Consider the following 17,945-nt stretch of genomic DNA (forward strand, 5'->3'; position numbering starts at 1 on the left):
TTCTTGCTACTGCCATATAGTGCCAGTTTCTGACTGGTAATTCAAAGAATATATTGGGGTTACGTGCACCCACAATTTTTACTACTGGTATACAGTGCCATTGTCTGACTGGGAATTCAAAGAATATATTGGGAATACAAATACCCTCATTTCTTGCTACTGCCATATAGTGCCAGTTTCTGACTGGGAATTCAAAGAATATATTGGGGTTACGTGCACCCACAATTTTTACTACTGGTATACAGTGCCATTGTCTGACTGGGAATTCAAAGAATATATTGGGGTTATAAATACCCTCATTTCTTGCTACTGCCATATAGTGCCAGTTTCTGACTGGTAATTCAAAGAATATATTGGGGTTACGTGCACCCACAATTTTTACTACTGGTATACAGTGCCATTGTCTGACTGGGAATTCAAAGAATATATTGGGAATACAAATACCCTCATTTCTTGCTACTGCCATATAGTGCCAGTTTCTGACTGGGAATTCAAAGAATATATTGGGGTTACGTGCACCCACAATTTTTACTACTGGTATACAGTGCCATTGTCTGACTGGGAATTCAAAGAATATATTGGGGTTATAAATACCCTCATTTCTTGCTACTGCCATATAGTGCCAGTTTCTGACTGGTAATTCAAAGAATATATTGGGGTTACGTGCACCCACAATTTTTACTACTGGTATACAGTGCCATTGTCTGACTGGGAATTCAAAGAATATATTGGGAATACAAATACCCTCATTTCTTGCTACTGCCATATAGTGCCAGTTTCTGACTGGGAATTCAAAGAATATATTGGGGTTACGTGCACCCACAATTTTTACTACTGGTATACAGTGCCATTGTCTGACTGGGAATTCAAAGAATATATTGGGAATACAAATACCCTCATTTCTTGCTACTGCCATATAGTGCCAGTGTCTGACTGGGAATTCAAAGAATATATTGGGGTTACGTGCACCCACAATTTTTACTACTGGTATACAGTGCCATTGTCTGACTGGGAATTCAAAGAATATATTGGGGTTATAAATACCCTCATTTCTTGCTACTGCCATATAGTGCCAGTTTCTGACTGGTAATTCAAAGAATATATTGGGGTTACGTGCACCCACAATTTTTACTACTGGTATACAGTGCCATTGTCTGACTGGGAATTCAAAGAGTATATTGGGAATACAAATACCCTCATTTCTTGCTACTGCCATATAGTGCCAGTTTCTGACTGGTAATTCAAAGAATATATTGGGGTTACGTGCACCCACAATTTTTACTACTGGTATACAGTGCCATTGTCTGACTGGGAATTCAAAGAGTATATTGGGAATACAAATACCCTCATTTCTTGCTACTGCCATATAGTGCCAGTTTCTGACTGGGAATTCAAAGAATATATTGGGGTTACGTGCACCCACAATTTTTACTACTGGTATACAGTGCCATTGTCTGACTGGGAATTCAAAGAATATATTGGGAATACAAATACCCTCATTTCTTGCTACTGCCATATAGTGCCAGTTTCTGACTGGGAATTCAAAGAATATATTGGGGTTACGTGCACCCACAATTTTTACTACTGGTATACAGTGCCATTGTCTGACTGGGAATTCAAAGAATATATTGGGAATACAAATACCCTCATTTCTTGCTACTGCCATATAGTGCCAGTGTCTGACTGGGAATTCAAAGAATATATTGGGGTTACGTGCACCCACAATTTTTACTACTGGTATACAGTGCCAATTTCTAACTAGGAATTCAAAATGCGCAAGGCTCCCGGAAAGGGACGTGGACGAGGCCGTGGGCGAGGTCGGGGGAATGGTTCTGGGGAGCAAGGTAGCAGTGAAGCCACAGGGCGTCCCGTGCCTACTCCTGTGGGGCAGCAAGCATTGCGCCACTCCACAGTGCCAGGGTTGCTTGCCACATTAACTAAACTGCAGGGTACAAACCTTAGTAGGCCCGAGAACCAGGAACAGGTCTTGCAATGGCTGTCAGAGAACGCTTACAGCACATTGTCCAGCAGCCAGTCAGACTCTGCCTCCTCTCCTCCTATTACCCAACAGTCTTGTCTTCCTTCCTCCCAAAATTCCGAAGCTTTACAGAACAATAACCCAAACTGTCCCTGCTCCCCAGAGCTGTTCTCCGCTCCTTTCATTGTCCCTCAACCTGCCTCTCCACGTCACGATTCCACGAACCTAACAGAGGAGCATCTGTGTCCAGATGCTCAAACACTAGAGTCTCCTCCATCTCCGTTCGATTTGGTGGTGGATGACCAGCAACCCACCCTCATCGACGATGATGTGACGCAGTTGCCGTCAGGGCATCCAGTTGACTGGCGCATTGTGCGGGAGGAGGAGATGAGACAGGAGTTGGAAGAGGAAGTGGTGGATGATGAGGACACTGACCCGACCTGGACAGGGGGGATGTCAAGCGGGGAAAGTAGTGTGGATGTTGAGGCAGGTGCAGCACCAAAAAGGGTAGCTAGAGGCAGAGGCAGAGGTCAGCAGCTTAGGCGAAGCCAGGCCACACCCGGAATCTCCCAAGATGTTCCAGTTCGTACCCAGCCCCGAAAAACTCCCACCTCGAGGGCACGTTTCTCGAAGGTGTGGAGTTTTTTCAAGGAATGCGCCGAGGACAGATATAGTGTTGTCTGCACAATTTGCCTCTCGAAATTGATTAGGGGCTCTGAGAAGAGCAACCTGTCCACCACTTCAATGCGCCGTCATTTGGAATCCAAGCACTGGAATCAGTGGCAGGCAGCAACGGCAGGACAAAGGCCGCCTGCCGTTCACGCCACTGCCACTGCCTCTGCCTCTGCCTCTGCCACTGCCACTGCTGACTGTGCTGGCGATGCACTCCAGAGGACGAGCCAGGACACCACTTCATCTGCCTCCGCCACTTTGTTGACTTCTACCTCATCCTCCCCTGGTCCTGTCTTATCTCCTTCTCCTGCACCATCAAAGGCACCATCAGGCGTTTCTTTACAACAACCCACCATCTCTCAGACATTGGAGCGGCGGCAGAAATACACTGCTAACCACCCACACGCGCAAGCCTTGAACGCCAACATCGCTAAACTGCTGGCCCAGGAGATGTTGGCGTTCCGGCTTGTTGAAACTCCCGCCTTCCTGGACCTGATGGCAACTGCGGCACCTCGCTATGCCGTCCCTAGCCGTCACTACTTCTCCCGGTGTGCCGTCCCCGCCTTGCACCAGCACGTGTCACTCAACATCAGGCGGGCCCTTAGTTCCGCGCTTTGCACAAAGGTCCACTTGACCACCGACGCGTGGACAAGTGCATGCGGACAGGGACGCTACATTTCACTGACGGCACACTGGGTGAATGTAGTTGAGGCTGGGACTGCTTCCCAAACTGGCCCGGTGTACCTCGTCTCCCCGCCTAACATTCCTGGCAGGGACACGAGAAGAACACCCCCCTCCTCCTCCTCCTCTACCGCCTCCTCCTCCGCCACCGCCTCCTCCTCCGCCACCGCCTCCTCCTCCGCTGTTAGATTGACCCCAGCTACGAGTTGGAAACGTTGCAGCACTGGCGTTGGTAGACGTCAGCAGGCTGTGCTGAAGCTGATCAGCTTGGGGGACAGACAGCACACTGCCTCCGAGGTGAGGGATGCCCTCCTCGATGAGACGGCAATATGGTTTGAGCCGCTGCACCTGGGCCCAGGCATGGTCGTTTGTGATAACGGCCGGAACCTGGTAGCAGCTCTGGAGCTTGCCGGACTCCAACATGTTCCATGCCTGGCCCACGTCTTCAACCTAGTGGTGCAACGTTTCCTAAAGAGCTACCCCAATGTTCCAGAGCTACTGGTGAAAGTGCGGCGCATGTGCGCCCACTTTCGCAAGTCGACAGTAGCCGCTGCTAGCTTAAAATCTCTCCAGCAACGCCTGCATGTGCCACAACACCGGCTTTTGTGCGACGTCCCCACACGCTGGAACTCAACGTTTCAGATGTTGAATAGAGTGGTTGAGCAGCAGAGACCTTTGATGGAATACCAGCTACAAAACCCTAGGGTGCCACAAAGTCAGCTGCCTCAGTTTCACATCCATGAGTGGCCATGGATGAGAGACCTTTGTGACATCCTACGGGTCTTTGAGGAGTCCACAAGGAGGGTGAGCTCTGAGGATGCGATGGTGAGCCTTACAATCCCGCTCTTGTGTGTTCTGAGAGAATCCCTGATTGACATCAGGGATAACTCAGATCACACAGAGGAGTTAGGGATAGCATCCGATCCGTCACAGCTGGAGAGTAGGTCCACACATCTGTCCGCTTCACTGCGTTTAATGGAGGAGGAGGAGGAGGAGGAGGAGGAGGAAGAAGAGTTGTCCGATGATGTGATGGTGATACAGGAGGCTTCCGGGCAACTTCGAATCGTCCCATTGTTGCAGCGCGGATGGGTAGACATGGAGGATGAGGAGGAAATGGAGATTGAACTTTCCGGTGGGGCCAGAGGAGTCATGCCAACTAACACTGTGGCAGACATGGCTGAGTTCATGTTGGGGTGCTTTACAACCGACAAGCGTATTGTCAAAATCATGGAGGACAACCAGTACTGGATCTTTGCTATCCTTGACCCCCGGTATAAAAACAACATCTCGTCTTTTATTCCGGTAGAGGGGAGGGCCAATCGCATCAATGCTTGCCACAGGCAATTGGTGCAGAATATGATGGAGATGTTTCCAGCATGTGACAGTGGCGGCAGGGAGGGCAGTTCCTCCAGTAGGCAACCAAGTTCTCACCGGTCCACACAAACGAGGGGCACACTGTCTAAGGTCTGGGACACCTTGATGGCACCCCCTCGCCAAAGTGCCGCCACGGAGGGTCCTAGTGTCACCAGGCGTGAGAAGTATAGGCGCATGTTGCGGGAATACCTTTCCGACCACAGCCCTGTCCTCTCCGACCCCTCTGCGCCCTACACGTATTGGGTGTCGAAGTTGGACCTGTGGCTTGAACTTGCCCTATATGCCTTGGAGGTGCTGTCCTGTCCTGCCGCCAGCGTCCTATCTGAGAGGGTGTTCAGTGCAGCCGGTGGCATCATCACTGACAAGCGCACCCGTCTGTCAGCTGAGAGTGCCGACCGGCTCACTTTGATAAAAATGAACCACCACTGGATAGAGCCTTCATTTTTGTGCCCACCTGTGTAAAGCACCCCAACATGAAACTCCATGTCTGTACTCAACCTCTCCAATTCCTCCGCATCCTCATACTCATCCACCATAAGCGTTGCACAATTCTGCTAATACTAGGCTCCCTCCAACATGATTTCCCCCAACTCTGCTGGTTAGAGGCTCCCTCCACCCTGATTTCCACCAACTCTGCTGGTTAGAGGCTCCCTCCACCCTGCTTTCCCACAACTCTGCTGGTTAGAGGCTCCTTCCACCATGAATTTGCCCAAACTGGGCTGTTTAGAGGCTCCCTCCACCATGAATTGGTCCAAACTGGGCTGGTTAGAGGCTCCCTCCACCATGAATTGGTCCAAACTGGGTTTTTTAGAGGCTCCCTCCACCATGAATTTGTCCAAACTGGGGTGGTTAGAGGCTCCCTCCACCATTAATTGGTCCAAACTGGGCTGGTTAGAGGCTCCCTCCACCATTAATTGGTCCAAACTGGGCTGGTTAGAGGCTCCCTCCACCATTAATTGGTCCAAACTGGGCTGGTTAGAGGCTCCCTCCACCATGAATTTGCCCAAACTGGGCTGTTTAGAGGCTCCCTCCACCATGAATTTGCCCAAACTGGGCTGGTTAGAGGCTCCCTCCACCATGAATTGGTCCAAACTGGGGTTTTTAGAGGCTCCCTCCACCATGAATTGGTCCAAACTTGGCTGTTTAGAGGCTCCCTCCACCATGAATTGGTCCAAACTGGGGTGGTTAGAGGCTCCCTCCACCATTAATTGGTCCAAACTGGGCTGGTTAGAGGCTCCCTCCACCATTAATTGGTCCAAACTGGGCTGGTTAGAGGCTCCCTCCACCATGAATTTGCCCAAACTGGGCTGTTTAGAGGCTCCCTCCACCATGAATTTGCCCAAACTGGGCTGGTTAGAGGCTCCCTCCACCATGAATTGGTCCAAACTGGGGTTTTTAGAGGCTCCCTCCACCATGAATTGGTCCAAACTGGGGTGGTTAGAGGCTCCCTCCACCATTAATTGGTCCAAACTGGGCTGGTTAGAGGCTCCCTCCACCATTAATTGGTCCAAACTGGGCTGGTTAGAGGCTCCCTCCACCATGAATTTGCCCAAACTGGGCTGTTTAGAGGCTCCCTCCACCATGAATTTGCCCAAACTGGGCTGGTTAGAGGCTCCCTCCACCATGAATTGGTCCAAACTGGGGTTTTTAGAGGCTCCCTCCACCATGAATTGGTCCAAACTTGGCTGTTTAGAGGCTCCCTCCACCATGAATTGGTCCAAACTGGGGTGGTTAGAGGCTCCCTCCACCATTAATTGGTCCAAACTGGGCTGGTTAGAGGCTCCCTCCACCATTAATTGGTCCAAACTGGGCTGGTTAGAGGCTCCCTCCACCATGAATTTGCCCAAACTGGGCTGTTTAGAGGCTCCCTCCACCATGAATTTGCCCAAACTGGGCTGGTTAGAGGCTCCCTCCACCATGAATTGGTCCAAACTGGGGTTTTTAGAGGCTCCCTCCACCATGAATTGGTCCAAACTGGGGTGGTTAGAGGCTCCCTCCACCATTAATTGGTCCAAACTGGGCTGGTTAGAGGCTCCCTCCACCATTAATTGGTCCAAACTGGGCTGGTTAGAGGCTCCCTCCACCATGAATTTGCCCAAACTGGGCTGTTTAGAGGCTCCCTCCACCATGAATTTGCCCAAACTGGGCTGGTTAGAGGCTCCCTCCACCATGAATTGGTCCAAACTGGGGTTTTTAGAGGCTCCCTCCACCATGAATTGGTCCAAACTTGGCTGTTTAGAGGCTCCCTCCACCATGAATTGGTCCAAACTGGGGTGGTTAGAGGCTCCCTCCACCATTAATTGGTCCAAACTGGGCTGGTTAGAGGCTCCCTCCACCATTAATTGGTCCAAACTGGGCTGGTTAGAGGCTCCCTCCACCATGAATTTGCCCAAACTGGGCTGTTTAGAGGCTCCCTCCACCATGAATTTGCCCAAACTGGGCTGGTTAGAGGCTCCCTCCACCATGAATTGGTCCAAACTGGGGTGGTTAGAGGCTCCCTCCACCATTAATTGGTCCAAACTGGGCTGGTTAGAGGCTCCCTCCACCATGAATTGGTCCAAACTGGGGTTTTTAGAGGCTCCCTCCACCATGAATTGGTCCAAACTGGGGTGGTTAGAGGCTCCCTCCACCATTAATTGGTCCAAACTGGGCTGGTTAGAGGCTCCCTCCACCATTAATTGGTCCAAACTGGGCTGGTTAGAGGCTCCCTCCACCATTAATTGGTCCAAACTGGGCTGGTTAGAGGCTCCCTCCACCATGAATTTGCCCAAACTGGGCTGTTTAGAGGCTCCCTCCACCATGAATTTGCCCAAACTGGGCTGGTTAGAGGCTCCCTCCACCATGAATTGGTCCAAACTGGGGTGGTTAGAGGCTCCCTCCACCATTAATTGGTCCAAACTGGGCTGGTTAGAGGCTCCCTCCACCATGAATTGGTCCAAACTGGGGTTTTTAGAGGCTCCCTCCACCATGAATTGGTCCAAACTTGGCTGTTTAGAGGCTCCCTCCACCATTAATTGGTCCAAACTGGGCTGGTTAGAGGCTCCCTCCACCATGAATTGGTCCAAACTGGGTTTTTTAGAGGCTCCCTCCACCATGAATTTGCCCAAACTGGGCTGTTTAGAGGCTCCCTCCACCATGAATTGGTCCAAACTGGGTTTTTTAGAGGCTCCCTCCACCATTAATTGGTCCAAACTGGGCTGGTTAGAGGCTCCCTCCACCATTAATTGGTCCAAACTGGGCTGGTTAGAGGCTCCCTCCACCATGAATTTGCCCAAACTGGGCTGGTTAGAGGCTCCCTCCACCATGAATTGGTCCAAACTGGGTTTTTTAGAGGCTCCCTCCACCATGAATTTGCCCAAACTGGGCTGGTTAGAGGCTCCCTCCACCATGAATTGGTCCAAACTGGGGTTTTTAGAGGCTCCCTCCACCATGAATTGGTCCAAACTGGGGTGGTTAGAGGCTCCCTCCACCATTAATTGGTCCAAACTGGGCTGGTTAGAGGCTCCCTCCACCATTAATTGGTCCAAACTGGGCTGGTTAGAGGCTCCCTCCACCATGAATTTGCCCAAACTGGGCTGTTTAGAGGCTCCCTCCACCATGAATTTGCCCAAACTGGGCTGGTTAGAGGCTCCCTCCACCATGAATTGGTCCAAACTGGGGTTTTTAGAGGCTCCCTCCACCATGAATTGGTCCAAACTTGGCTGTTTAGAGGCTCCCTCCACCATGAATTGGTCCAAACTGGGGTGGTTAGAGGCTCCCTCCACCATTAATTGGTCCAAACTGGGCTGGTTAGAGGCTCCCTCCACCATTAATTGGTCCAAACTGGGCTGGTTAGAGGCTCCCTCCACCATGAATTTGCCCAAACTGGGCTGTTTAGAGGCTCCCTCCACCATGAATTTGCCCAAACTGGGCTGGTTAGAGGCTCCCTCCACCATGAATTGGTCCAAACTGGGGTTTTTAGAGGCTCCCTCCACCATGAATTGGTCCAAACTGGGGTGGTTAGAGGCTCCCTCCACCATTAATTGGTCCAAACTGGGCTGGTTAGAGGCTCCCTCCACCATTAATTGGTCCAAACTGGGCTGGTTAGAGGCTCCCTCCACCATGAATTTGCCCAAACTGGGCTGTTTAGAGGCTCCCTCCACCATGAATTTGCCCAAACTGGGCTGGTTAGAGGCTCCCTCCACCATGAATTGGTCCAAACTGGGGTTTTTAGAGGCTCCCTCCACCATGAATTGGTCCAAACTTGGCTGTTTAGAGGCTCCCTCCACCATGAATTGGTCCAAACTGGGGTGGTTAGAGGCTCCCTCCACCATTAATTGGTCCAAACTGGGCTGGTTAGAGGCTCCCTCCACCATTAATTGGTCCAAACTGGGCTGGTTAGAGGCTCCCTCCACCATGAATTGGTCCAAACTGGGGTGGTTAGAGGCTCCCTCCACCATTAATTGGTCCAAACTGGGCTGGTTAGAGGCTCCCTCCACCATTAATTGGTCCAAACTGGGCTGGTTAGAGGCTCCCTCCACCATGAATTTGCCCAAACTGGGCTGTTTAGAGGCTCCCTCCACCATGAATTTGCCCAAACTGGGCTGGTTAGAGGCTCCCTCCACCATGAATTGGTCCAAACTGGGGTGGTTAGAGGCTCCCTCCACCATTAATTGGTCCAAACTGGGCTGGTTAGAGGCTCCCTCCACCATTAATTGGTCCAAACTGGGCTGGTTAGAGGCTCCCTCCACCATTAATTGGTCCAAACTGGGCTGGTTAGAGGCTCCCTCCACCATGAATTTGCCCAAACTGGGCTGTTTAGAGGCTCCCTCCACCATGAATTTGCCCAAACTGGGCTGGTTAGAGGCTCCCTCCACCATGAATTGGTCCAAACTGGGGTGGTTAGAGGCTCCCTCCACCATTAATTGGTCCAAACTGGGCTGGTTAGAGGCTCCCTCCACCATGAATTGGTCCAAACTGGGGTTTTTAGAGGCTCCCTCCACCATGAATTGGTCCAAACTTGGCTGTTTAGAGGCTCCCTCCACCATTAATTGGTCCAAACTGGGCTGGTTAGAGGCTCCCTCCACCATGAATTGGTCCAAACTGGGTTTTTTAGAGGCTCCCTCCACCATGAATTTGCCCAAACTGGGCTGTTTAGAGGCTCCCTCCACCATGAATTGGTCCAAACTGGGTTTTTTAGAGGCTCCCTCCACCATTAATTGGTCCAAACTGGGCTGGTTAGAGGCTCCCTCCACCATTAATTGGTCCAAACTGGGCTGGTTAGAGGCTCCCTCCACCATGAATTTGCCCAAACTGGGCTGGTTAGAGGCTCCCTCCACCATGAATTGGTCCAAACTGGGTTTTTTAGAGGCTCCCTCCACCATGAATTTGCCCAAACTGGGCTGGTTAGAGGCTCCCTCCACCATGAATTGGTCCAAACTGGGGTTTTTAGAGGCTCCCTCCACCATGAATTGGTCCAAACTGGGGTGGTTAGAGGCTCCCTCCACCATTAATTGGTCCAAACTGGGCTGGTTAGAGGCTCCCTCCACCATTAATTGGTCCAAACTGGGCTGGTTAGAGGCTCCCTCCACCATGAATTTGCCCAAACTGGGCTGTTTAGAGGCTCCCTCCACCATGAATTTGCCCAAACTGGGCTGGTTAGAGGCTCCCTCCACCATGAATTGGTCCAAACTGGGGTTTTTAGAGGCTCCCTCCACCATGAATTGGTCCAAACTTGGCTGTTTAGAGGCTCCCTCCACCATGAATTGGTCCAAACTGGGGTGGTTAGAGGCTCCCTCCACCATTAATTGGTCCAAACTGGGCTGGTTAGAGGCTCCCTCCACCATTAATTGGTCCAAACTGGGCTGGTTAGAGGCTCCCTCCACCATGAATTTGCCCAAACTGGGCTGTTTAGAGGCTCCCTCCACCATGAATTTGCCCAAACTGGGCTGGTTAGAGGCTCCCTCCACCATGAATTGGTCCAAACTGGGGTTTTTAGAGGCTCCCTCCACCATGAATTGGTCCAAACTGGGGTGGTTAGAGGCTCCCTCCACCATGAATTGGTCCAAACTGGGGTTTTTAGAGGCTCCCTCCACCATGAATTGGTCCAAACTGGGGTGGTTAGAGGCTCCCTCCACCATTAATTGGTCCAAACTGGGCTGGTTAGAGGCTCCCTCCACCATTAATTGGTCCAAACTGGGCTGGTTAGAGGCTCCCTCCACCATTAATTGGTCCAAACTGGGCTGGTTAGAGGCTCCCTCCACCATGAATTTGCCCAAACTGGGCTGTTTAGAGGCTCCCTCCACCATGAATTTGCCCAAACTGGGCTGGTTAGAGGCTCCCTCCACCATGAATTGGTCCAAACTGGGGTGGTTAGAGGCTCCCTCCACCATTAATTGGTCCAAACTGGGCTGGTTAGAGGCTCCCTCCACCATGAATTGGTCCAAACTGGGGTTTTTAGAGGCTCCCTCCACCATGAATTGGTCCAAACTTGGCTGTTTAGAGGCTCCCTCCACCATTAATTGGTCCAAACTGGGCTGGTTAGAGGCTCCCTCCACCATGAATTGGTCCAAACTGGGTTTTTTAGAGGCTCCCTCCACCATGAATTTGCCCAAACTGGGCTGTTTAGAGGCTCCCTCCACCATGAATTGGTCCAAACTGGGTTTTTTAGAGGCTCCCTCCACCATTAATTGGTCCAAACTGGGCTGGTTAGAGGCTCCCTCCACCATTAATTGGTCCAAACTGGGCTGGTTAGAGGCTCCCTCCACCATGAATTTGCCCAAACTGGGCTGGTTAGAGGCTCCCTCCACCATGAATTGGTCCAAACTGGGGTTTTTAGAGGCTCCCTCCACCATGAATTTGCCCAAACTGGGCTGGTTAGAGGCTCCCTCCACCATGAATTGGTCCAAACTGGGGTTTTTAGAGGCTCCCTCCACCATGAATTTGCCCAAACTCTGCTGGTTAGAGGCTCAATCCACCCTGATTTTCAAAACAAATGTTGGTGCCAACCTCAACTTACTACAAGGGCCAAATTCACTGCTGGTGACAAGCTCTCCTCACTGCAAGTGCCAAATACACATGTTTCAAGGTGTTTTCCTACTGTCAGAGAGGTGGTATTGAGTGTGTAAAGTGTGTAGTTGTTAGGCTGTGATGTTGGGGTAATAGAGGGTCTTTGGTGTGTTAGATGCCCCCAGACATGCTTCCCCTGCTGTCCCAGTGTCATTCCAGAGGTGTTGGCATCATTTCCTGGGGTGTCATAGTGGACTTGGTGACCCTCCAGACACGGATTTGGGTTTCCCCCTTAACGAGTATCTGTTCCCCATAGACTATAATGGGGTTCGAAACCCGTTCGAACACACGAACATTGAGCGGCTGTTCGAATCGAATTTCGAACCTCGAACATTTTAGTGTTCGCTCATCTCTAGTCGCTATCTGTTAAAAGTTGACTGTAACGGAAACTAATACCCAATGTTAATGACACTGCAATATGCCTCCGACGGAAAGAACAACACTCTATTACTATTTCATGTGCTTGTTTAGAAAAATGCTTTACATATCTATTATATGCTCTTTGACAAAAAAATTAAATGCACCTAGGAGGAGTGGTTGGAATGAATGAAACTTTCTGTGTGAATGTAATGACAATACATACGAGTGATTGGGAGCGGATTTGTAGTAATTTGGCCTGGAAACTACACAAAGATTTCTCTGACCATTGCTAACAATAGGTCGTCAATGTACAGTGCAAAACTTTCAGGAAGGTGTGGGGGAAAATGCTGCAAAGTAAGAATCCTTTCTTGGGCTAAGGCCCCATGGGACGTCCCTCAGCAATAAAGCGCGGCGGGAGCATATTGTGTTTCTTCCCACAGCACTTTAAACAGAAAGTTTTGCAGAGTTTTCCTTCACGGACTTTTTGTTACTATGCGAAGACTGCTGGCATTTCCATAGATACAATTGACATGCTGCGATTTCCAAAACCGCACCGATTTTGGAAATTGCGGCGTGTCTGCATGGCGGTTTTTACTGCAAAGTGGGCATGGGATTCACTGGAATGGACAAGGAGTATCCGGGTAATAAAAATACTGTGCTGGGATTATTATGTTTCTGTTCAATGAGCTGACACCTGTACACACATCAACAAACTGCATTTTCTTTCAATGGAATAACAGGAATAATGCTAGGTTCACACCTACGTTTGGGTTTCTGTTCAGGGGCCCGCTTGGGGACCCCTCTGAACAGAAAACTAATCTGTTTAAAAAAGCGGTTACCCATGGAAATCCCAATTTCAAAAAAAGGGCAAAAATTGTGTAGAGAAAAACACTATTTGCAGGTCTTTTCTCTCTGCATTTTAAAAGTGAAACGGGGAACAGAATCCCCCATTAGAGAGCCAGCACAGATGTGAACAAGGCCTAAGCTGTATACATCAGATATCCCGGCAGAAACTTATTTATCTTGAGACACACAAATGCTATGTTCAGTTATCTTATGTGTATTAATACCAAGAGTAATGAATGAGATCAGTGATACAAAGAGGGGAGGTGTCTTAATTTTTTGGTTTAATGTTAACATCCACAAGAACATCTTTGGAATTGTTATCCTATCACAAACAAGAATGGTGCACAAAGAATTTTTTTTTGGTCACATATTTCATACAGTGTATTAATGTATAATCCTTATTACTGTTATTCATGGTTTTTATATGTTTACGTAGGTATTCAATTTATTGTGTGTACTTTTATGAGATTGGATAGAATAATTAAATCCAATTTTGTGTATATTTTGGATCTTGAGTTCCATATAATTTGTAGGTTATTTAGATTTGCTTGTATGAATTATAATTGAAAGGATATTGAGGCTTTATTGAATGTGGCCTTCCACCCGTATGTTGTTGTATATAGTATGGATAATGGATATATATGGAGCCTTTGTAAAGACTGTAGTATAAAGCAAGAAGTCAGTCCCCTAAGTTATGATCAAGGAAATACGTTGATCAGCACTTGTTTTCATTGGCCTTATTGCACAGACAGATGCAAACTAAATGAGAAAGGAAAGCTCTCTGCTGCAGTCGCTTCTTCTCCATTGACCATCGGCATCACATACATGATTACAGAGCGTCTTTATTCTGCATTAAAGATGCAATTATTAAGTACTTTCTAGGAGTGATCGTTACTAATAACAGCACTGAGTACTGGCACATCTAATAGCACCTTAAGGTTTCTAAAAAAAACATTTGCAGGCAAAAAGATAAACCTTAGAAAGACTCACACTACTGAACAACAAGTGAAAGCAACTGACCTGTGTAGGGAGTCTGAATTGCTGGTAACTAAGTGATCCACTAGATCTCTGCACTCAGGAGAAGTTGTTTGGTTTGTCACAAGGATGCTGGATTGAGGGATTCCAACAGACTGTTTTGGTTTCGGCATCTCAATTTCCTGTAGCCGTCTCTCAGAACTCTGCTTGTTCTAAACAAAAACAAAAAAATAAAACACATGTAAGAGGCCAAAACTGAATAAAACTTGTATCTGTGCATATCAAACACATAAGAAATATAACGCAAAAAAAAGCAAACAACAAGGCAAGACTCATACGTACAAAACAATGCAAAAGTGACTTCATAGAAAATATGTTAGTGCTACTCACATATGTGGGTAGCCGGACATGGTTCAGTCAAAATAATGAGTTGGGTTCCTGGTGTGAAAATCAAATCTGATTTAGCTATGTATTTATGGATGATGTCATGATTTTCTAACACTTACAGTGTTGGCCAAAAGTATTGGCACCCCTGCAATTCTGGCAGATAATACTCATTTTCTTCCAGAAAATGATTGCAATCACAAATTCTTTGGTAATATTATCTTCATTTAATTTGTCTTCAATGGAAAACCACAGAAAGAATTGTCAAAATGCCAAATTGGATATAATTCAACAGCAAACATAAAAAAGGGGGTGGACAAAAGTATTGGCACTGTGAAAAACCATGTGATGCTTCTCTAATTTGTGTAATTAACAGCACCTGTTACTTACAGTGGGGCAAAAAAGTATTTAGTCAGTCACCAATAGTGCAAGTTCCACCACTTAAAAAGATGAGAGGCGTCTGTAATTTACATCATAGGTAGACCTCAACTATGAGAGACAAAATGAGAAAACAAATCCAGAAAATCACATTGTCCGATTCTGTAAGAATTTATTTGCAAATTATGGTGGAAAATAAGTATTTGGTCAGTAACAAAATTTCATCTCAATACTTTGTTATATATCCTTTGTTGGCAATGACAGAGGTCAAACGTTTTCTGTAAGTCTTCACAAGGTTGGCACACACTGTTGTTGGTATGTCGGCCCATTCCTCCATGCAGATCTCCTCTAGAGCAGTGATGTTTTGGGGCTGTCGCTTGGCAACACGGACTTTCAACTCCCTCCAAAGGTTTTCTATAAGGTTGAGATCTGGAGACTGGCTAGGCCACTCCAGGACTTTGAAATGCTTCTTACAAAGCCACTCCTTCGTTGCTCTGGCAGTGTGCTTTGGATCATTGTCATGTTGAAAGACCCAGCCACGTTTCATCTTCAATGCCCTTGCTGATGGAAGGAGGTTTGCACTCAAAATCTCACGATACATGGCCCCATTCATTCTTTCATGTACCCGGATCAGTCGTCCTGGCCCCTTTGCAGAGAAACAGCCCGAAAGCATGATGTTTCCACCCCCATGCTTTATAGTAGGTATGGTGTTTGATGGATGCAACTCAGTATTCTTTTTCCTCCAAACACGAAAAGTTGTGTTTCTACCAAACAGTTCCAGTTTGGTTTCATCAGACCATAGGACATTCTCCCAATACTCTTCTGGATCATCCAAATGCTCTCTAGCAAACTTCAGACGGGCTCGGACATGTACTGGCTTAAGCAGTGGGACACGTCTGGCACTGCAGGATCTGAGTCCCTGGCGGCGTAGTGTGTTACTGATGGTAGGCTTTGTTACATTGGTTCCAGCTCTCTGCAGTTCATTCACTAGGTCCCCCCGCGTGGTTCTGGGATTTTTGCTCACCGTTCTTGTGATCATTTTGACCCCACGGGGTGAGATTTTGCGTGGAGCCCCAGATCGAGGAAGATTATCAGTGGTCTTGTATGTCTTCCATTTTCTAATTATTGCTCCCACAGTTGATTTCTTCAATCCAAGCTGGTTGCCTATTGCAGATTCAGTCTTCCCAGCCTGGTGCAGGGCTACAATTTTGTTTCTGGTGTCCTTTGACAGCTCTTTGGTCTTCACCATAGTGGAGTTTGGAGTCTGACTGTTTGAGGGTGAGCACAGGTGTCTTTTTATTCTGATAACAAGTTTAAACAGGTGCCATTACTACAGGTAATGAGTGGAGGAAAGAGGAGACTCTTAAAGAAGAAGTTACAGGTCTGTGAGAGCCAGAAATCTTGATTGTTTGTAGGTGACCAAATACTTATTTTCCACCATAATTTGCAAATAAATTCTTACAAAATCAGACAATGTGATTTTCTGGATTTGTTTTCTCATTTTGTCTCTCATAGTTGAGGTCTACCTATGATGTAAATTACAGACGCCTCTCATCTTTTTAAGTGGTGGAACTTGCACTATTGGTGACTGACTAAATACTTTTTTGCCCCACTGTACCTGAGGCACCTAACAGGTAGTAGCAATAACTAAATCACACTTGCAGCCAGTTGAAATGGATTAAAGTTGACTCAACCTCTGTCCTGTGTCCTTGTTTGCACCACATTGAGCATGGAGAAAAGAAAGAAGACCAAAGAACTGTCTGAGGACTTGAGAAGCAAAATTGTGAGGAAGCATGAGCAATCTCAAGGCTACAAGTCCATCTCCAAAGACCTGAATTTTCCTGTATCTACCGTTCGCAGTGTCATCAAGAAGTGTAAAGCCCATGGCACTGTGGCTAACCTCCCTAGATATGGACGGAAAAAGAAAAATTGACGAGAGATTTCAACGCAAGATTGTGCGGATGGTGGATAAAGAACCCCGACTAACATCCAAACAAGTTCAAGCTGCCCTGCAGTCCGAGGGTACAACAGTGTCAACCCGTACTATCCGTCGGCGTCTGAATGAAAAGGGACTGTATGGTAGGATACCCAGGAAGACCCCACTTCTTACCCAGAGACATAAAAAAAAGTCAGGCTGGAGTTTGCCAAAACTTACTTGAGAAAGCCAAAAACATTTTGGAAGAATGTTCTCTGGTCAGATGAGACAAAAGTAGAGCTTTTTGGGAAAAGGCATCAACATAGTTTACAGGGGGGAAAAAAGAGGCCTTTAAAGAAAAAGAACACGGTCCCTACAGTCAAATATGGCGGAGGTTCCCTGATGTTTGGGGGTTGCTTTGCTGCCTTTGGCACTGGACTGCTTGACCATGTGCATGGCATTATGAAGTCTGAAGACTACCAACAAATTTTGCAGCATAATGTAGGGCCCAGTGTGAGAAAGCTGGGTCTCCCTCAGAGGTCATGGGTCTTCCAGCAGGACAATGACCCAAAACACACTTCAAAAAGCACTAGAAAATGGTTTGAGAGAAAGCACTGGAGACTTCTAAAGTGGCCAGCAATGAGTCCAGACCTGAATCCCATAGAACACCTGTGGAGAGATCTCAAAATGGCAGTTTGGAGAAGGCACCCTTCCAATCGGAAGCGGTTGTTCGCAGTTATTTTGTCTAAAGGTTGTGCTACCAAGTATTAGGCTGAGGGTGCCAATACTTTTGTCCGGCCCATTTTTGGAGTTTTGTGTAAAATGATCAATGATTTGACTTTTTTTCATTCTCTTTTGTGTTTTTTCATTGCAAGCAAAATAAATGAAGATATTAATACCAAAGAGTTTGTGCTTGCAATCATTTTCTGGAAGAACACGAGTATTATCTGACAGAATTGCAGGGGTGCCAATACTTTGCGGGCGCAAAATAACATGGCGTATACGCTCGTAACTCCCATTGAAATCAATGGGATCTTTTTGAGCGCGCAAAATGCTGGCACGCGTAGACGTGCTAGATCACGCTCCACTTTACATAGTGTGAACGCACCCTTAAGTAGAGTGAATAGTGTAAATACTTTTCCATACAAACAAGTACAGAAAGTTCACAGCAACTTTGTGATGCCCAAATTCTGGAATATAGGGCCGAAAGTGTTAAAGGGATTCTACCACTAAAACACTTTTTTTTCTAGTTACCACGTCGGAATAGCCTTTAAAAAGGCTATTCGTCTCTTACCTGTGGAAGTGCTCTCCGCCGCGCCGTTCGTTCAAAATACC

At 47.7% G+C, this 17,945-nt stretch overlaps 1 protein-coding gene across 7 annotated transcripts in view; it reads right to left on the reverse strand.

Moving 5' to 3' along the window:
• The window catches only part of FAM13A (family with sequence similarity 13 member A), a 187,206-nt gene that overhangs the window by 97,189 nt on the left and 72,072 nt on the right, over positions 1 to 17,945 (reverse strand). For all 7 annotated transcript variants that reach the window (XM_075285036.1, XM_075285028.1, XM_075285012.1 and 4 more), the window contains one exon: positions 13,979 to 14,145. In XM_075285036.1, the coding sequence (XP_075141137.1) occupies positions 13,979 to 14,145 (167 nt within the window). The remainder of the gene's footprint in view (positions 1 to 13,978; positions 14,146 to 17,945) is intronic.

Source organism: Leptodactylus fuscus, chromosome 1, assembly GCF_031893055.1.
Source record: "Leptodactylus fuscus isolate aLepFus1 chromosome 1, aLepFus1.hap2, whole genome shotgun sequence".
Taxonomy (NCBI): Eukaryota; Metazoa; Chordata; class Amphibia; order Anura; family Leptodactylidae; genus Leptodactylus; species Leptodactylus fuscus.